The sequence below is a fragment of the Hemitrygon akajei genome, chromosome 24, assembly GCF_048418815.1.
Source record: "Hemitrygon akajei chromosome 24, sHemAka1.3, whole genome shotgun sequence".
In the NCBI taxonomy this organism is placed as follows: domain Eukaryota; kingdom Metazoa; phylum Chordata; class Chondrichthyes; order Myliobatiformes; family Dasyatidae; genus Hemitrygon; species Hemitrygon akajei.
In genome coordinates, this window is record NC_133147.1 from 8215157 (window position 1) to 8236542 (window position 21386).

Below are 21386 nucleotides of genomic sequence, written 5' to 3' on the forward strand. Positions count from 1 at the left end.
TTACTAAGCTCCATGTACCCATCTAAAAGACCCTATCGTATCCCCCTCCACCACCGTTGCCGGCAGCGCATTCGATGCACTCACCACTCTTTGGGTGAGTGCGTGCGGTTTATGTTGGGTTTATGGGGAGAAGGCAGGAGAATGGGGTTGAGAGGGAAAATGGATCAGCCATGATGAAATAGTGGAGCAGATTTGATCGGTTGAATGGCTAATCCTGCTCCTATGAGAGGGAATCTTATAGAAACATACAAAATTATGGAAGGGATAGATAAGATAGAAATAGAAAAGTTGTTTTCACTGGTAGGTGAGACTAGAACTAGGGTACATTGCCTCAAGATTCAGGGGAGAAGATTTAAGATGGAGATGAGGAGAAACTGTTTCTCCCAGAGAGTGGTGAATCTGTGGAATTCTCTGCCCAGGGAAGCAGTTGAGGCTTCTTCACTAAATATATTTAAGATTCAGTTAGATAGATTTTTACATAGTAGGGGAGTTAAGGGATATGGGAAAAGGTAGGTTTACAGGCAGACCAGCCATGATCTTATTGAATGGCAGGGCAGGCTCGGTGGGCTGGATGGCCTATTCCTGCTCCTATTTCTTATGTTCTTATGGTCTAACCTTGCCTTTGATGCCTAGCTCCCATAGACAACAAAAAAACATTCTTTCAACATTTGTAGTATTGTTTGTGATTGAAAGCCACTCAAAAACTGTTTTCACTACAATTACTATACCCAACCATTATTGCAAACTTAAACTACTAAATGTAAAACGGATTGGTCTCCTTTACATAGTCTGTATGGAACATGTTATAAATGTTTTAAATGTCTTTCTGTACAGCCAGTTTATCCACATTCTTCAGTTTTAGATCTTTGTTTGGTAGCCGCTTCTGTAGCCATGCGTTATACACTGGACAAAGCAGCGGAGACGAGAAACCAGCCTGGGATATTTCCGACAGAGTATCACCTAACGCTGTCTGGAGTACAAAAATTATTCCACATTTTACCGAAGGTAAGCTGAGGTCTCCTTTCCTGCTGTTCGTACTTCGAAATAAATAAAGAGTAGATACATTCGGGGAAGGTGCACTTGGTGACAATGGATTGGCTGTTCAGAATTTAAACAGCCCGGGTTTGTGTCTGCTTTAGTTTAGAAGAGGAAGAAGGGAATTTAAGATCCTGAAGGTTTTAATGGGATGAATGTGTGTTGTTTATTGCTTCCTACAAGATAATCTAGAAGTCACTGTTTAAACACTTGAACACAGCTTAAGGGAATTCTATGAGTATTTGGAACTCTTTGCCTCAAAGTGTGTTGGAAGCAGAGCTTTTGAATAATTGTTAAGCTAGAGGCAGATAACTTCTTGATTAGCAAGGGGGTAAATACTTAAGCAGATGGGGGCAGAGAGTTGAGTTCCACTCAGATTACTATGATGTGGCAGAAAAGGCTTCACAAAAGGAATAGACTGCCCCTGCTTAACTCTATATTTTCATAAGATCATCTGATTACAGAAGGAAATATCCTTCGACCCTCACGACCCTTCTTTAACTGATATCACTAAGGGCATTGTTTCTCTAAAGTCCACACTGTCCCCCACCCCCCCAAAGCTCAAAAACCACAGACATTAACCTCTATTTCCTGCATTCTCACAAAACATTTGGTTGTCCATGTTGACTGTTTATTCCTCTCCATAGATGTTGCCTGACCCGCTGAGTTCCTCCAACGTTTTGTGTGTGTTCCTCTGGATTTCCATCATCTGCAGAATCTCTTGTGTATACAGTTCTTTACTGATTTTTTCTTTGCTTTAATCATCTTTTTAAATGGAGAGGCTATAATTGTTGAGCAGATTGGACAATCGGTGTAAATGTAGGGCAGATTGAGATATAGAAGATTCTGAACAGATAGTCAGAATCAGAATCAGGTCTGTTTTCAGGGACAAATATTGTGAAACTTATTGTTTTGTGGCACTAGTACTGTCAACATTTTTTGTAAATTAAGAACATATTTAAAAATAAGTAAATAATGCAAGAACAGAGCAAAATATTGAGCCAGTGTTCATGGATTCATGGTCCATTTAGAAATCTGATGACAGAGGGGAGGAAACTGCTTGTTCAACATTGAATCTGGATCGTCAGGCTCCTGTACCTCCTGTACCTCCACCCTGATTATAGTAATGCGGAAAGAGCATTTTCCAAATGGAGAGGGTCCTTAATAATGGGTAATTGTGAATATGTGTGTTCAGTATGTAGGATGGATTCAAATAAGCAATTCAGGGGAGAACCCTTTAACAGTTCAGGCTTGAGATGGTACATGCATACTATTGTAATGATGAAGGAAGAAACAAATGTCTTTGGGGGTATAGCTAGTAAAAATAACCATTGTTTCTCAGCTGTTTGATTCATATACTTGAGAAGTCTTCGCAAAGCATTAATCCTTAGTAAGTATTTTGCATCAGTCTTCACAGTGGACAACACTAGCCGTATGCCAGAAATTCAAGATTGTCAGGAGGCAGTAGTGAGTGTAGTTGTTCTTACTAAGGAGAAAGTGCTTGGGAAGCTGAAAGGTCTGAAAGTAAATAAATCACCAGGACGTGAGGAAGGGAAAATTGCAAATACCTCTCTACTCTTCAAGAAGCGAGGGAAGTAGAAGAAAGGAAATTATAGACCAGTTAGCCTGATGTCAGAGGTTGAGAATATGTTGTCCATTATTAAGGATGAGGTTTTGGGGTACTTGGAGGTGTGTGATAAAGCAGGCTAAACTCAGCATGGCTTCCTTAAGGGGACATCTACCTGACAAATCTGTTGGAATTCTTTGAGGAAATAGCAGGCCGGATAGACAAAGGTGAGTCAATGGATGTTGTTTACTTGGATTTTCAGAAGACCTTTGTCAAGGTGCTGTATATGAGGCTGCTTAACAAGAGAAGAGCCCATGGTATTACAGAAAAAAGAATACTAGCATGGATAGATGATTGGCTAATTGGCAGGAGGCAAAGAGTTGGAATAAAAGGGGGCCTATTCAGGTTGGCTGCCGGTGGCAATCGACAGTGGCTGGTACTGAGACCACTTCCCTTCACTTCATATGTCAACAATTTGGATGGTTTTGTGGCCATCTTTGCAGATGATACAAAGATTGGTAAAGGGGAGGTAGTGCTGAGGAAGCAGGGAGTTTGTAGAAGGACAGATTAGGAGAATAGCCAAAGAAGTGGCAGACGGAATACATCGTCAGGAAGTGTATGGTCATGCATTTTGATAGAAGGAAAAAGGAATAGACTATTTTTTAAACGGGGAGAAAGTACAAAAATCAGAGGTACAAAGGGACTTGGGAGTCCTCATGCAGGATCCCTTAAAAGTTAACTTGCAAGTTGAGTCGGTGGTGAGGAAGGCAAATGTAATGTTAGCATTCATTTTGAGAGGGCTAGATTAGAAGAAGGATGCGATACTGAGGCTTTGTAAGGCATTGGTCAGACCACAATTGGAGTATTGTGAGCAGTTTTGGGCCCCTTATCTAAGAACGATGTGCTAGCATCCGGGGGGGTTCATGAGAATAATTCAGAGAATGGAAGGTTTAACGTATGAGGAGAATTTGATGGGTCCATCTGTTCCAAAATCCTCTGAGCACAAACTCCAGACCCTCAAAATATGCCCATTTAGGTTCAGTGTTGAAAGAGGTCTGCATGAATAATCAGAAGGTTAAATGACAAAGCAGTTTTGTCCTGAACTATGCCTTAAGTTACAAGGATACACCTTTAACAATGAGCTTATAGCAGGAACAATTCATCTACGGTCTGCCCCTATATAGTTTCAATGAGGCAGAATCAGAATGGTGCACGCCCATTGAGTGCTTTCATACGCTACAAAGGATCAGTTGGAAATTACATTGTGAGCAGGTTTTATCTTTTGAAAACTGGTTCGCATTTTAATTAATTCTTAATTATGCTGTCTATGTTGTCAGAACCCAGAATGATCCTTAACTTCGCGAGGACATTCTTTAAAATAGAATGCATTGAGACTGAATGGTGTTAGGCTGAAAATCTAAAACAAATCTAAACAAATCAAATTCAAGTTCTATTACCATTCAACCATACAGCCGAACACAGCAGCATTCCTCTGGTGCCAAGGTGCAAAGCATACACAGCACATGAATCAAAATAGTGAGCAACAAAATAACATGGTTACGCAAAAATAAAAAATAAAACGTACATGTATATATCCCAAGTTCCTGAGCGACTCGTCCTGCAGATTGATGGTGCAGTTTTTGGCAACCTAGCCCATCATTCCACCGATTGCACTGGAGAGCAGCACCGACAGGCGAGGCCAGCCCCCAGCCAAGCACCGATGCCACGCTGCACCACCTCTGGTGTCTCCTCTCCTGGAAGCAGTTGCAGGCAAGCTGCTAGCTTGAGGCATATTCCTCGCTACAACCGAGGCAATGCAGCTTTCCCACCATCAGCCGTTCCACCAAACAAGGGTAAGATGGCGGCAGCTTCTTGAAGGCTAACCAAAGGTATTTTTTTCTTTATTAAATGTCTTTTTAATGATTACAAGACAATACTGGACTCTAGGGACTCCAGATACTGCAGGTCTACCCCATCAGTTGATTGGAGTAACTGGACAGGGTGTCGGAGAAGCTGGTCTAGGTGTCAGAGGTGCTGGACTGGGTGCAGACCTTGTGGCTTAAGATAAAGTTAAAGATTAAGCAATGCACACAAAATGGTGGAGGAACTCCGCAAGTCAGGCACCATCTATGGAACTGAATAAACAATTGACATTTCGGGCTGAGACCCTTCTTCAGGAGAAATAAAAGTTATTGCTTTCTTTGTCACATGTGCATCCAAACATACAGTGACAAGCATCGTTTGCAACAACCAATGTGCTGAACGCCAGGCTTCTGTAGCATGCCCACAAGTTACTAACTTGTACATCTTTGGCATACGGGAGGAAACCAGAGCACCCGGAGGAAACACACACAGTCACAGAGAGAACGCTCAAACTCCTTACAGGCAGCAGCAGAAATTGAACCCTGATCTTGCCTCTTAAATTCGATGTGAAGTTGGCAGCTTACTGAACTGTAGCTGTCTGACTGCACAAATGACATTCGTGCACATGCGATGCAGGCTCACACACGGAGATAATTCATTTCGCTAAGGATTTGGGATTTCCTTTAGACTTTTTCTAGCAAAACCCATCATTTTCAGGAACAAAGGACAAGATATTTCATATATAAAAACTAAAACAATTACAGTTTCCCAAAAGCATAGAAGTTAACATTAACTGCAATCTGGCAAATAAGTGACAGAGGTCAAAATTCAAATTATATTTATAATCAAATTACGTATATGCCACTGTATACAACGCTGAGATTCATTTTCTTGCAGGCATTCACAGTAGAACAAAGAAGTACAATAGAATCAATGAAAAATTACATACTAAGACGGACACATAATCAATATGCACCAGAAGTGAACATGAGTAAATACAATAAATAAATAAATAATCCTGAGAACAGGAGTTGTAAAGTCCTTGAAAATGAGTCCATGGGTTGTGGAATCGGTTCAGAGCAAGGAATGCATTAGTTTTGCTTGTAGTTTAACTAACACATTATTACGATATTACTGTATATCACCTTGTATTTTATACGACTTACTTGATGCATATGCAATGTCTCACCAGGACAGTGGGATGTGGTTTGCTTCCCGCTCCCTGTGCCGTTACACTGTATAAAGAGAGAGAGAGAATTTTCATTTTGTTATTTTAGAAAGCATCTTCACTTTACAGAATTTTATTACCGAATGTGCCGAAGACTTTTGCACAGTACTGTACATAAGTGGTGCAAAAAAGAAAGCAAAAATAGTGAGCTAGTGTTGATGGCTTCATCAGAAGCAACGTAACGATCTAATCCATGGATGAGAGGTTTCATCGTCATCATTATGTGCCGTGTCATATGACGTGGCCGATTGTGGCCTTCCCTTGACCATTATTGTTCTTGCCAAGTTTTTCTACAGAAGTGGTTTGCCATTGGCTTCTTCTGGCCAGTGTCTTTACAAGTCGGGTGACCTCAGCCAATATCAATACTCTTCATAGATTGTCTGCTTGGCGTCAGTGGTCACATAACCAGGACTTGTGATGTGCACCAGCTGCTCATACGACCATCCACCACTTCCCCTCATGGCTTCACATGACCCTGAACGGGGGGGCTAAGCAGGTGCTACACCTCGCCCAAGGGTGACCTGCGGGCTAACAGAGAGAAGGAGCTCCTTTGATAGAGATGTATCTTCACCTCCCCACCTAAAAGTTATAACATTGAAAACTACATGCACGTCATAAGTAATACATACAGTACTTACTTATTGTCCGCTATGCCACTGATGTTTAAGGCAGCAGTGAAGGCCCTCCATCTCTGGCAGTGGTCAGGGCTTCCTTCATAGCGTCCTCTCAGTTTTCAATGCTGTCAGTTATACAAGTCCCGGGTGGAGACTCAGGAATACCGTCACACTCAGATGTAGAAGGATTCTTCATTGATGTTTCCGTAAATATTTTGTTTGACCAGTCAGGGTTGTTAGCCCTGAGCTGAACCCCTGACCTGGAGGACCGGTGGATCACTCTTAGTCCGACCTTTAACCTTTGACCTGTCTTGTCTGGGTGACCCTACCAAGAGCCAAAGCATAAAGCCCTGACTCCAGCCAACATTGCTCTCTGGGTCATTGAGGCACGCAAGCCTCCAAACCCTACGTCAAGCTTGTGGTTCTCTTGGAGGATGAGTAATACATGATTCAACAAAACAGCCTGGAGTGTTTTGGAACCATTAAAAACTGCTCCTTTGTCCCAGCTATTGTGCTGCAGTATTGTTACAGCAGTTTTGTTCAGGCAGAATTTTTGAAATGTTTGAGATGTTTGGTTAGTGGCTAAAAGCAATTTCAGGTGGGTGAATGGGAGAAACATGCCTCTTGAAGAACTGATCATTTGTTCTACGGCCTTATTATTGTTATATGCACTGAGGTACGGTGAAAACCTCGGCCTGCATACCATTCACTCAGATCAATCCATTAAACAGTGCTGTGAGGTCGGACTGAGGTAAACCAGTACCAGAGTTCAGAATAATGTGAAACAGTTACAGAGGATTGCAGTGCAGGTCAACAATAAAGTGCAAGTTTGTAACGAGGCAGATCATGAGTCAAGAGTCCATCTTGTTGTACAAGATGTCTGTTTAAGAGTCTGATAACAGTGGGATAGACCCTACCCTTGAGCCTGTAAGTACTTGCTTCCTGGCTTTTGTGTCCTCTACCCAATGGGAGAGAGGAGGAGAGAGAATGTCTGGGGTAGATGGGGTCTTTGATTGTACTGTCTGCTTTAGCGAGGCAGTGAGAAGTGTTGACAGAGTCATTTCTGCATTTGCTGTGATGAAGTAACTGATGCTGTTTAATCCTAGAGTGATCCACAATGGGATGGCATTTCCTCCATTCTCTGCTAAATGGGGTCAACAAGTATTCCACGTCACTGGGGAAGGTGTGGCTCTCGGTCATTTTCATCTTCCGTCTGCTGGTGCTGGTGGTGGCGGCCGAGACCGTGTGGGGAGATGAGCAGAGTGACTTTGTCTGCAACACACAGCAGCCCGGTTGCAGGAACGTGTGCTACGACCGCTTCTTCCCCATCTCCCACATCCGGCTGTGGGTTTTCCAGCTCCTGGCTGTGACCGTCCCGTCATGTCTCATCGGGATGCATGTTTCCCAACGGAGGAAAAACAAGAAAAACATCAAAATCTTTAATCGGAATGCCGATCGGCAAAAAATAAAGATCGATACCTCTCTCCTTTGGACATACCTGGTGAGCCTCGTGTTCAAGATGTTATTTGAAGGCAGCTTTATGTATTTATTCTACTGGATCTACGAAGGATACCAGATGGTTCGACTAGTGAAGTGTAGCGAATATCCGTGCCCTAATACAGTTGACTGCTTCATTTCCAGACCAACCGAGAAAACCATTTTTACCGTGTTTATGCTGGTGACCTCAGCTCTGTGCGTCACGCTGAACGTGGCAGAACTCTTATTTCTGATTGTTCGTTATTGCTTCATGCAATGGAAGCAACAGTGGTTTTCCTCTAAAGAAAGCAAAGAAAAGGATAGGTTATCAGCCACCGTTACTTCCGGTGATAACATCATTATGAACTTGGATATTGATTAGGAGAGCCTCTAGGAACAATCCTCTACGTGTTAGAAAAACGCTTGATTAATGAATTAAGATCTTGTACCACACACATTGTTCCCAAGATGTTATTACGAGAGGAGGGGAGTGTGCAATATAGTGGTTAACCTCTATCTTACACACATCCTATTTATTTTTGCATTGTGTTCCACCCATAACTAATGTAATTTGCTTGTTGTCTCTCAGAATCTGATTATTGTCTTTTGTTAACCTTTTATAGGTCTACAGATATGTCACCAACTATGAAATATATTTCAAAATGGTGATATGTAGAAGTTATTCATATATACATGATAGGATATATGATATATGATCCACTAGCTTCCGCATCCGGCACATAATTTTCCATAACTTCTGCCATCTCCAACGGGATCCCACCACCAAGCAAAACTTTCCCTCACCTGCACCCCCCACTGTCTGCTTTCTGCAGCGATTGCCCCCTACACGACTCCCTTGTCCATTTGCCCCTCCCCACTGATCTGGTGCTTACGGTACTTATCCTCGCAAGTGGAACAAGTGCCACACCTGCCCCTACACCTCCTCCCTCACTACCATTCAGGACCCCAAGCAGTGAGGCGACTCTTCACCTGTGAGTCTGTTAGGGTCATCTACTGTATTCAGTGGCCTCCTGTAAATCGGTGAGACCCGACGTAGACTGGAAGACCACTCCGCTGAGCACTTCTGCTCTGATTACCCGAAAAAGTGAGATCTCCTGGTGGCCACCCATCTCAATTCTATTTTCCATTTCCATTCCGACTTGTCAGTCCATGGACTCCTCTACTGCCGCGATGGGGCCACACTCAGGTTGGAGGGACAACTTTTTATATTCCGTCTGGGGAGCCTCGAACCTGATGGCATGTCTGTTGCGTGCACTATTCCTGATTTGGTCTCTGCATTGGTGAGACATGAAGTAAAACAGGGGAGCTGATTTTCCAAGAACCACTGCTCCATCTGCCACAAGCTGAACTCCTAATAGCCAAACATTTTAATTCCCATTCCCTTTCCAGTTCCATCACGTTGGTCTATGACTGCCTCTTGTGTCAAGAAGAGACCACCCTGATGGTGGAGGAGCAACACCTTATATTCCATCTAAATAGCCTCAGAGCTGTTGACATGAATATCAATTTCTCCTTCCGATAATTAAAAAAAGAGGTCTTTTCCCCTCCCCACTCATTCGCCACTCTGGCCTCCTACCTCTTCGCACCTGCCTGTCACCCCCGCCCCCCCGGGCCCCGTCCTCCTTCCCTTTCTCTTGTGGTCCGCTCTCCTCTCCAGTCAGATTCCTTCCTCTCCAGCCCTTGACCTTTCCCACCCACCTGGCCTCACCCCTCACCTTCCAGCCATCCCCCCATTTAATTCTGGCAACCTTCCCCTTCCTTTCCCATCCTGAAATGTCGACTGTTTACTATTTGCTGTAGATGCTGCCTGGCCCTCTGAGTTCCTCCAGCATTTTGTGTGTGTTGTTCTGGACTTCCAGCACCTGCAGAATCTCTCGTGTCACTAACTAAACGTTGAACTTGTTAATATGTTAAGGTGAGGACAAGTGCAATTTATCCCACTGCATCCCTAGAGCATAAGGAAACAGCTTTTATACACCACAACCACTGGGTTATCACATCCCTTAGAGTTCAAAGTTCAAAGTAAATTTATTATTGAAATACATTTCTGACACCATGTACGATTTTGTTGCCTCCACCGAGGTTCATGACAGTTTCCACAGCTGACGATGACATCAGTGCCTGGAAATCATTGACATGCACCCCCCACCCCCAGATCAGGTCCTATGTGTGTGCACTGTTGTCCACCAGCGAGTTCAGTGTACTGGAATGTGAAAAGCCTATTGTATGCGATGTGATCCCATCTCAGACTGTGCCAGACGGCTCCTGGGAAAAGACATGGCAGCAACAGCCCATGGAGTTTGCTCCGCCATTCCATCATGGCTGATTCATTATCCCTCTCAACCCCATTCTCCCTGTACCCTTTGAAGCCCTGACTAATCAAGAACCTATCAGTCTCCGGCTAAAGCAATTCCTCCTCAGCTTTGCTCTAAATGGACGTCCTTCTGTTCTGAAGCTGTCTTCTGGTCTTAGATTTCCCCACTCCAGGAAACATCCTCTCCACATGCACACTATCCAGGCCTTTCAATATTTTATAGCTTTCAATGAGATCCTTCCTCGTTCTTCTAAACTTGTTGAGCCATCAAACACTGTACACAGCAGCTGTGATCTGTACACACCAGCTGTGTGGTGAAAAAGGCACAACAGCGCCTCTTTCGCCTCAGATGGTTGAGGAAGTTTGGTATGGGCCCCCAAATGCTAAGAATTTTCTACAAGGGCACAATTGAGAGCATCCTGACTGGCTGCATCACTGCCTGGTATGGGCACTGTACCTCCCTTAATCGCAGGACTCTGCAGAGAGTGGTGCGGACAGCCCAGTGCATCTGTAGATGTGAACTTTCCATGATTCAGAACATTTACAAGGACAGGTGTGTAAAAAGGGCCTGTAGGATCATTGGGGACCCAAGCTATCCCAACCACAAACTGTTCCAGTTGCTACCATCCGGGAAATGGTACCGCAGCATAAAAGCCAGGACCAACAGGCTCCGGGACAACTTCTTCCACCAGGCCATCAGACTGATGAACTCACGCTGATTTCAGTGTACTCTGTATTACATTGACTGTTCTATTTATTATAAATTGTTATAAATTACTATGATTGTTCATTGCACATTTAGACGGAGACCTAACATAAAGATTTTTACTTCTCATGTATGTAGAGGATGTAAGAAATAAAGTCAATTCAATTCACTCCTCACTCATTAACCGTTTCATTCCCATGACCATCCTTGTGAAACTCCACTGGACCCTCTCCAGCGCCAGCACACTCTTTCTTAGATAAGGGGCCCAAAGTGCTCTCATTGCTCCAGGAAAGGTCTGACCAATGCCTTATAAAACAGCAGTAACGAAGCCAGCATCTGCCGCGTGGAGTTTGGGGATTGCTCAAGCTCTCTGTATGTTCAGAGATTAATGTTCATAAGTTCATTTCCCATTGGTATTGCTACCATAAGACAATAAAACATAGGAACAGAATTAGGCCATTCAGCCCATCGAGTCTGCTCCACCGTTCCATCATGGCTGACTTCAAGTCAAGTCAAGTCACTTTTATTGTCATTTCGACCATAACTGCTATGTACAGTACATAGTAAAAATGAGACAATGTTTTTCAGGACCATGGTGTTACACGACACAGTACAAAAACTAGACTGAACTATGTAAAAAACAATACAGAGAAAAAAAACAGCTGCACTAGACTACAGACCTACCCAGGACTGCATAAAGTGCACAAAACAGTGCAGGCATTACAATAAATAATAAACAAGACAATAGGGCAGTGAGGTGTCAGTCCAGACTCTGGGTATTGAGGAGTCTGATAGCTTGGGGGAAGAAACTGTTACATAGTCTGGTCGTGAGAGCCCGAATCTTATTATCCTTCTCAACCTCATTCTCCCTGTAACCTTTTGACACCCTTACTAATCAAGAACTTACCAACCTCCACTTTAAATACATTCAATGACTCAGCTTCCATAGCCATCTGTAGCAATGAATTCCACAGATTCACCACTTTCTGGCTAAAGAAATTCCTCATTTCTATTCTAAAAGGATGTCCTTCTGTTCTTAGCTGTGACCTCTGGTCTAGATTCCTTCTCTATGACAAACATACTGGCTGTAAGATTGACAGTTGAGCTACAAAATATACAAGACTTTGGTGGGCAGGCAGGGCTTTGGTGGGAAGACAAGGCTTTGGTGGGAAGACAAGGCTTTGATGGGCAGGCAGGGCTTTGGTGGGAAGACAAGGCTTTGATGGACAGACAGGGCTTTGATGGGCAGACAGGGCTTTGGTGGGAAGACAAGGCTTTGATGGACAGACAGGGCTTTGGTGGGAAGACAAGGCTTTGTTGGGAAGACAAGGCTTTGGTGGGCAGACAAGGCTTTGGTGAGGCTTTGGTGGGAAGACAAGGCTTTGATGGGCAGGCAGGGCTTTGGTGGGAAGACAAGGCTTTGGTGGGAAGACAAGGCTTTGATGGGCAGGCAGGGCTTTGGTGGGAAGACAAGGCTTTGGTGGGAAGACAAGGCTTTAGTGGGAAGACAAGGCTTTGGTGGGAAGACAAGGCTTTGGTGGGAAGACAAGGCTTTGGTGAGAAGACAAGGCTTTGGTGGGCAGACAAGGCTTTGGTGAGAAGACAAGGCTTTGGTGGGAAGACAAGGCTTTGGTGAGAAGACAAGGCTTTGGTGGGAAGACAAGGCTTTGGTGGGAAGACAAGGCTTTGGTGAGAAGACAAGAATTTGGTGGGCAGACAAGGCTTTGGTGAGAAGACAAGGCTTTGGTGGGAAGACAAGGCTTTAGTGAGAAGACAAGGCTTTGGTGGGAAGACAAGGCTTTGGTGGGAAGACAAGGCTTTGATGGACAGATAGGGCTTTGGTGGGAAGACAAGGCTTTGGTGAGAAGACAAGGCTTTGGTGGGAAGACAAGGCTTTGGTGAGAAGACAAGGCTTTGGTGGGAAGACAAGGCTTTGGTGGGAAGACAAGGCTTTGATGGACAGATAGGGCTTTGGTGGGAAGACAAGGCTTTGGTGAGAAGACAAGGCTTTGGTGGGAAGACAAGGCTTTGGTGAGAAGACAAGGCTTTGGTGGGAAGACAAGGCTTTGGTGGGCAGACAAGGCTTTGGTGAGAAGACAAGGCTTTGGTGGGAAGACAAGGCTTTGGTGGGCAGACAAGGCTTTGGTGGGCAGCCAAGGCTTTGGTGGGAAGACAAGGCTTTAGTGGGAAGACAAGGCTTTGGTGAGAAGACAAGGCTTTGGTGGGCAGACAAGGCTTTGGTGAGAAGACAAGGCTTTGGTGGGAAGACAAGGCTTTGGTGAGAAGACAAGGCTTTGGTGGGCAGACAAGGCTTTGGTGAGAAGACAAGGCTTTGGTGGGAAGACAAGGCTTTGGTGGGCAGACAAGGCTTTGATGGGCAGACAAGGCTTTGGTGAGAAGACAAGGCTTTGGTGGAAAGACAAGGCTTTGATGGACAGACAAGACTTTGGAGAGAAGACAAGGCTTTGGTGGGAAGACAAGGCTTTGGTGGGCAGACAAGGCTTTGATGGGCAGACAAGGCTTTGGTGAGAAGACAAGGCTTTGGTGGGAAGACAAGGCTTTGATGGACAGACAGAGCTTTGGTGGGAAGACAAGGCTTTGGTGGGAAGACAAGGCTTTGATGGACAGACAGAGCTTTGGTGAGAAGACAAGGCTTTGGTGGGAAGACAAGGCTTTGGTGAGAAGACAAGGCTTTGGTGGGCAGCCAAGGCTTTGGTGGGCAGACAAGGCTTTGGTGAGAAGACAAGGCTTTGGTGGGAAGACAAGGCTTTGATGGGCAGGCAGGGCTTTGGTGGGAAGACAAGGATTTGATGGGCAGACAAGGCTTTGGTGGGAAGACAAGGCTTTGGTGGGCAGACAAGGCTTTGGTGGGAAGACAAGGCTTTGATGGACAGACAGGGCTTTGGTGGGAAGACAAGGCTTTGATGGACAGACAGGGCTTTGGTGGGAAGACAAGGCTTTGGTGGGAAGACAAGGCTTTGATGGGCAGGCAGGGCTTTGGTGGGAAGACGAGGCTTTGGTGGGCAGACAAGGCTTTGGTGGGAAGACAAGGCTTTGATGGACAGACAGGGCTTTGGTGGGAAGACAAGGCTTTGATGGGAAGACAAGGCTTTGGTGGGCAGGCAGGGCTTTGGTGGGAAGACAAGGCTTTAGTGGGCAGACAGGGCTTTGGTGGGAAGACAAGGCTTTGGTGGGAAGACAAGGCTTTGGTGGGAAGACAAGGCTTTGGTGGACAGACAGGGCTTTGGTGGGAAGACAAGGCTTTGGTGGGAAGACAAGGCTTTGATGGACAGACAAGGCTTTGGTGGGCAGACAAGGCTTTGATGGACAGACAGGGCTTTGGTGGGAAGACAAGGCTTTGGTGGGAAGACAAGGCTTTGATGGACAGACAGGGCTTTGGTGGGAAGACAAGGCTTTGATGGACAGACAGGGCTTTGGTGGGAAGACAAGGTTTTGGTGGGCAGACAAGGCTTTGGTGGGAAGACAAGGCTTTGATGGGCAGACAGGGCTTTGGTGGGAAGACAAGGCTTTGATGGACAGACAGGGCTTTGGTGGGAAGACAAGGCTTTGTTGGGAAGACAAGGCTTTGATGGGCAGGCAGGGCTTTGGTGGGAAGACAAGGCTTTGGTGGGCAGACAAGGCTTTGGTGGGAAGACAAGTCTTTGGTGGGAAGACAAGGCTTTGATGGACAGACAGGGCTTTGGTGGGAAGACAAGGCTTTGATGGACAGACAGGGCTTTGATGGGCAGACAGGGCTTTGGTGGGAAGACAAGGCTTTGATGGACAGACAGGGCTTTGGTGGGAAGACAAGGCTTTGTTGGGAAGACAAGGCTTTGATGGGCAGGCAGGGCTTTGGTGGGAAGACAAGGCTTTGTTGGGAAGACAAGGCTTTGATGGGCAGGCAGGGCTTTGGTGGGAAGACAAGGTTTTGGTGGGCAGACAAGGCTTTGGTGGGAAGACAAGGCTTTGGTGGGAAGACAAGGCTTTGATGGACAGACAGGGCTTTGGTGGGAAGACAAGGCTTTGATGGACAGACAGGGCTTTGGTGGGAAGACAAGGCTTTGGTGGGAAGACAAGGCTTTGATGGGCAGACAAGGCTTTGGTGGGAAGACAATGCTTTGGTGGGCAGACAAGGCTTTGGTGGGAAGACAAGGCTTTGATGGGCAGACAGGGCTTTGGTGGGAAGACAAGGCTTTGATGGACAGACAGGGCTTTGGTGGGAAGACAAGGCTTTGTTGGGAAGACAAGGCTTTGATGGGCAGGCAGGGCTTTGGTGGGAAGACAAGGCTTTGGTGGGCAGACAAGGCTTTGGTGGGAAGACAAGGCTTTGGTGGGAAGACAAGGCTTGGATGGACAGACAGGGCTTTGGTGGGAAGACAAAGCTTTGATGGGAAGACAAGGCTTTGGTGGGCAGACAGGGCTTTGGTGGGAAGACAAGGCTTTAATGGGAAGATAAGGCTTTGGTGGGCAGGCAGGGCTTTGGTGAGAAGACAAGGCTTTGGTGGGAAGACAGGGCTTTGGTGGGAAGACAAGGCTTTGGTGGGCAGACAAGGCTTTGGTGGGAAGTCAAGGCTTTGATGGACAGACAGGGCTTTGGTGGGAAGACAAGGCTTTGATGGACAGACAGGGCTGGTGGGAAGACAGACAAGCTCATGGAATTACAACTTCCATGTGCAGTCAAGACTTCTACACAAGTGAATGTGATCCATTTTCTTCAGCTCCTGAGGTGGTTCTGATTCCTGGATGTCAAGTCCAGAAACTGGTCAACTGGACGGTATGTTAGATGAATGCACAACCATTTTGTCATGCCTGTTTGGTAGGTGGGAGTTTGGTGACTCATTCCACAGGATGTGATCTTATCTCAGACTTCTGTCCATTAAAACAATTACAATATAATCTTGGATTACAATATTGTGTCCGCTGGACTAAACTCTAATAAACTGACTTTACTGGAATTAAACTTCTGCTAATGACCTTGTCTGATCCTGGCAGCTGGAAAACTACAGGAAAGATTGAGAACCTGGTGAGCAAAACCTCTGGTGCGATATCCTGAAAACGGTTTACTGTCTGGCAATATTTGGAACATATTTCTTTCTTTCCTTTCGAATCTTTTTATTATTATTATCCAAAATAACAAGATTACATCGAAGTAGGTGACACAATGTCTCAAAGGAAAAAACATCATCTTAAAGATTGAAAAATATGGTGACACAGATAAAAGAAAAGAAAAAAACCCCTACTAAAGCAAAGCAAAGTGAGAAAAAAAACCCATTCGGTGTTCAACCCCGGAGCCGTGCGTCATACAAAAAGCTTCTAATGATAAACATCAAACCGCCAGCAAAAAAAAATTTACAATTAGATCATGGAGGAAATCTATTAATTAACTCAAATGGTATTAACGAGCAAATGAACCCCACCTTTTCTCAAAATCAAACATAGGTTCAAAGGTTCGACTTCTAATTTTCTCCGAACTAAGACATAACATCACTTGAGAGAACCATTGTGACAGAGTGGGAGCCGACATATCCTTCCACTTCAACAGAATGGCCCGCCTAGCTATCAACATGACAAACGCAATAACATGTTGGTCAGACAACGAAATACCACGGATATTTTGAGGAATTATTCCAGCAACATTTTTCATGTCTCATGATAAAAGCGTTGGTCATTTTGGACTGATATGAGGAGAAATAGTTTTATGCAGAGGGATGAGTTTGAGGCCTAGTGATTGGGGTCCCATCATTGACGAGTCTGGAGTCAAGACCTGGAGTTCAAAGTTTAAAGGAAATTTATTAACTGACTGAATTTATTAAATTTATCATTGAACCATATACAACTCTGAGATACATGTTCTTGCAGGCGTTCACAGTAAATACAAGAAAAACATTAGAATCAATTAAAGACCACACTCAACAGGCCAATGTACAAAAGACAACGAACTGTGCAAATACAAAAAGAAGAAAAAAATGAAATAATAGTAATAAATAAATAAGTAATAAATATTGGGAAGATGAGATGAAGAATCCTTGAAAGTGAGTCCATAGGTTGTGGGCAACACGAGTGAATCTACAGACGCTGGAAATAAATAAAAACACAAAATGCTGGCAGAACTCAGCAGGCCAGACAGCATCTATGGGAGGAGGTAATAACGACGTTTTGGGCCATAGGTTGTGGGAATAGTTTAGTGGTGAGTGAAGTTATCCCCTCTGGTTCAGGAGCCTGACGGATGAGAGGTAATAACTGAACCTGGTGCTGTGGGTCCTGTGGCTCCTGTCTCTCCTTCCCATTGGCAGCAGCGAGAATAGAGAACGTCCAGGATAGAGTGAGTTCTCATTCATCATTATCAGAGAACCCTGAGGTCAATAGAATCCTGCCGGTCAACTGGAAGTCTGGAACTCGAGGCCTGATGTGCAGAGCCCTGAGTCAAAGACTAATGTCTGTGAATCCGTGAGACTGCTGGAGCTGGAGGCCAAAGAACACAGCCTATCCTGGGGATGCAGTCCTGTGTGTGTGGGTGGGTAGGTGGGTGCGAGGAACGGGGCTTGTTTTGCTGTGGTTGTGTTCTGTGTTGATCTACCAAGCATTGTGGGCATGCTACGTTGGCGCCGGAGTGTGTGGTGATATTTGTGGGCTGCTCCCAGGCTGTGGAGGTTGTTAATACAAACACCGCATTTCACTGTATGTTTCAATGAACACGTGGTAAGTAAATGAACCTGCATCTGAATCAGAATCGGAATTTTCTACCAATGGGTACTCAGTATTGTTGATGATATTCAGGAATGGGATTGGTGGAGATTTAGACTCTACACTAATCATAGAGATTGGGTGGGCAAGTGGATCAGTTTGAATATTAGGAATGATCATATTAGATCTTGGGGTTTACAAGGATGTTGCTGGGTCTGGAGGACCTGAGTAATAAAGGAAAGATTAAATAGGTTAGGACTTTATTCCTTGGAACACAGAAGATTGAGAAGAGATGTGACTGAGGTATACAAAATTATGAGGGGTGTGGATAGGGTAAATGCAAGCAGGCTTTTCCCACTGAGCTTGGGCGGAACTACAACCAGAGGTCATGGGTTAAGGGTGAAAGATGAAAAGTTTAGGGGGACATGAGGGGGAGCTTCTTCACTCAGAGGGTGGTGAGAGTATGGGAGGAGCTGCCAGCGCAAGTGGTGCATGTGAGCTCGATTTCAACATTTAAGAGAAGTTTGCATAGGCACATGGATGGTAGTGGTATGGAGGGCTATGGTTTGGATGCAGGTTGATGGGAGTAGGCAGTTTAAATTGTTTGGCATTGACTAGATGGACTGAAGGGCCTGTACTTTCCTATGACAGGCTGAAGGGTTCTTATGATAGCTTCCTGCTCCCACTATATTCATTTCTTCTGATGAAAAGTCTTTGACAAGAAACGTTAACCCTTTTCATTTCCCACAGTTGCTGCCTGACCTGCTCAGTATTTCCAGCCATAATTGATTTTATTTTAGATCTCTAGCTTCTACAGTTTTCTGATTTTCATTTTTATGTCTTTAAAAGTTTAAAAAGATGGGGTGGCATGGCAGTGCAGTGGTTGGTGTAACACTATTACAGTGCCAGCAACCTGGATTCGATACCAACACTGTCTGTAAGGAGTTTGTACATTCTCCCCGTGACCGCGTGGGTTTCCTCCCACAGTCCACAGACGTTCTGGTTATGTGGTTGTAATTGGGTGGCATAGGTTTATTGAACTGGGATTGCCTGTTACCCTGTTGTATCTCTGAAAAAGTTTCTGAACATTAATTTCAACAGAACAAGTGATCTTACAGAAGTATTTTTAATGCCTCTACCTAAACCAATCAAATTACATGAAAAAGCACATCTACGTGAAATACTGTTGTAGGAAATCAGCATCCATCATCAGAGATCCTCACCACCCAGGCCGTGCTCTCTTCTCACTGCTGCCATCAGGTAGAAGGTACAAGAGCCTCAGGACTCACACCACCAGGTTCAAGAACAGTTACTACCCCTCAATCATCAGGCTTCTGAATAAAAGGGGATAGTTACACTCATTCCCCCCATTATTGAAATGTTCCCACAAACAACAATCTCATTTTAAGGACTCATTACCTCATGTTCTCATTATTTACTGCTATTTATTTTTATTTGCGTTTGCACAGTTTGCTGTCTTCTGCACTCTGGTTGATCTTTCACTGATCCTGTGATTGTTATTATGCTATAGATTTATTGACTATGCCCGCAGGAAAAGAAACTCAGGGTTGTATATGGTGATATATATGTAGGTTGATAATAAAATTTACATTGAACTTTGAACTTTTAAATGTCTTCTTCAAATAGTAATTACTATTTCAGTACTAATTGTTATCTGTTATAAAGTGACTGATGCTGTTTATTCCTAGGATAATCCAAAATGGATTGGGACACCCTTCAAAGTTTGCTGGATGAAATGAACAAGTATTCCACGTCACTGGGGAAGGTGTGGCTCTCGGTCATTTTCATCTTCCGTCTGCTGGTGCTGGTGGTGGCGGCCGAGACCGTGTGGGGAGATGAGCAGAGTGACTTTGTCTGCAACACACAGCAGCCCGGTTGCAGGAACGTGTGCTACGACCGCTTCTTCCCCATCTCCCACATCCGGCTGTGGGTTTTCCAGCTCCTGGCTGTGACCATCCCGTCATGTCTCATCGGGATGCATGTTTCCCAATGGAGGAAAAACAAGAAAAACATCAAAATCTTTAATCGGAATGCCGATCGGCAAAAAATAAAGATCGATACCTCTCTCCTTTGGACATACCTGGTGAGCCTCGTGTTCAAGATGTTACTTGAAGGCAGCTTTATGTATTTATTCTACTGGATCTACGAAGGATACCAGATGGTTCGACTAGTGAAGTGTAGCGAATATCCGTGCCCTAATACCGTTGACTGCTTCATTTCCAGACCAACCGAGAAAACCATTTTTACCGTGTTTATGCTGGTGACCTCAGCTCTGTGCGTCGCACTGAACGTGGCAGAACTCTGCTACCTAATTGTAAAATATTGCTTTGTTCAGCTAGAAAATCTTGTTTCCCTGCACTAGAGAACTGTACAAAGGCCTAAAGGTCAAAGAACTACCATTCCTTCCTCAAGCAAAAGGTGATGTTGACTGCTGAGATAGAACTACCGTTTTCCCCATAAAATTTAGCATTTTCTTCAGTGAGATTGTTACATAAAATATGTTTCCCTCATATTTTGATGAATTGAGATTAGATCCAAAATCTGAATTGCTGGTAGACATTTTGCAGCAGCTCGTCATTGGACCCAAGCAAAGTATTTTGCTGTATGTTTTGATGTAGGTATATGTGACAGATAAAGCTAATCTTTAAATCTTCATCTAGTTACTGATGCAGACTCTTTAATTCTAGGTTTATTTATTTTCTTGAACGTCCCCTGATGCCAGTTCAGTGGGATTTAAACTCAAGCCCCTGGACTACTGATGTTGAACTGTGGATGCCAACTGTCTTCTGAAAACTTTGAGACGTTGTTGGCATTAACAATCGATACAACCTAAGGGTGAGCTGCAGGCAGCCCGTAAGTGTCGCCACACATTCCAGCGCCAACGTGGCACATTCACAATGCTTGGCAGGGGAACACAGAAGGCAACAAGCAACAAGCCATCTGCAGTAACAAAAGCCCCGTTCCTCCCTCCCATGCACACGTTCTCCAGTCTCCAGGCTTCAGCCATCAGACTTTAAATACATTGTTTTCATATAAACTTTATAGTTTTGTATAACTTTGGTTAGGTCACCCCTGGGGTTCCGGTCACCCCATTACAGGAATGATGTGGAGGCTGTTGGAGTGGGTGCAGAAGAGGTTTATCAGGATGCTAACTAGGTCAGAGGGCATGAACTATCAGGAAAGTGTGAACAATCTGGAATATCGGAGGCTGAGGGGTGACCTGACAGAGTCATAAGAGGCAGGGATAAGGTAGAAAATCAGAAACTCTGTCCCAGGGATCGTTATGTGTCATGTTGTATGATGTGGGCAGTCATTGTCTTTCCATGACCATGATTGTTCTTGGCAAATTTTTCTACAGAAGTGGCTTGCCATTGCCTTCTTCCGGGCAGTGTCTTTACAAGATGGGTGACCCCAGCCATGATCAATACTCTTCAGAGATTGTCTGCCTGGTGTCAGTGGTCGCATAACCAGGACTTGTGATGTGCACCAGCTGCTCATACGACTGTCCACCACCTGCTCCTGTGGCTTCACGTGACCCTGATCGGGGGCTAAGCGGGTGCTACACCTTGCCCAAGGGTGACCTGCAGGTTAGCAGAAGGAAGGGGCACCTTACACCTTCTTTGGTAGAGACGTATCTCCACCCCATCACTCCAGGTTAGAAGTGTCAAAATCTAGAGAGATTAGCTTAACGGTGAGAGGGGGGCAAGTTTAAAGGGTATGTGTGGGGCAAGTTTTTTTACTGAAGAGTGCTGATTGCTCAAACACACTTCAGGGTTAGTGGTAACAGTGTAAACAAATGCAGTACTGGTCTTTCAGAAGCTTTTAGACAGGCACATGATTATCTGGGGAACGGAGGA

At 44.7% G+C, this 21386-nt stretch overlaps 2 protein-coding genes across 2 annotated transcripts; both read left to right on the forward strand.

Moving 5' to 3' along the window:
• Positions 1-875: 875 nt before the first annotated feature.
• Positions 876-10966, forward strand: LOC140715846 (gap junction beta-2 protein-like). Its single transcript, XM_073028289.1, has 2 exons — positions 876-1005; positions 7414-10966. The coding sequence occupies exon 2, from the start codon at positions 7425-7427 to the stop codon at positions 8163-8165; it is 741 nt and encodes a 246-aa protein (XP_072884390.1). The 5' UTR covers positions 876-1005; positions 7414-7424; the 3' UTR covers positions 8166-10966.
• Positions 901-20184, forward strand: LOC140715847 (gap junction beta-2 protein-like). The gene is made up of 2 exons (XM_073028290.1): positions 901-1005; positions 19218-20184. The coding sequence occupies exon 2, from the start codon at positions 19229-19231 to the stop codon at positions 19889-19891; it is 663 nt and encodes a 220-aa protein (XP_072884391.1). The 5' UTR covers positions 901-1005; positions 19218-19228; the 3' UTR covers positions 19892-20184.
• Positions 20185-21386: the final 1202 nt, after the last annotated feature.

Coding starts and splice junctions, on each gene's coding strand:
- LOC140715847 (XM_073028290.1), top strand. CDS start 19,229: ATGGATTGGGACACCCTTCAAAGTTTGCTGGATGAAATGAACAAGTAT.
- LOC140715846 (XM_073028289.1), top strand. CDS start 7,425: ATGGGATGGCATTTCCTCCATTCTCTGCTAAATGGGGTCAACAAGTAT.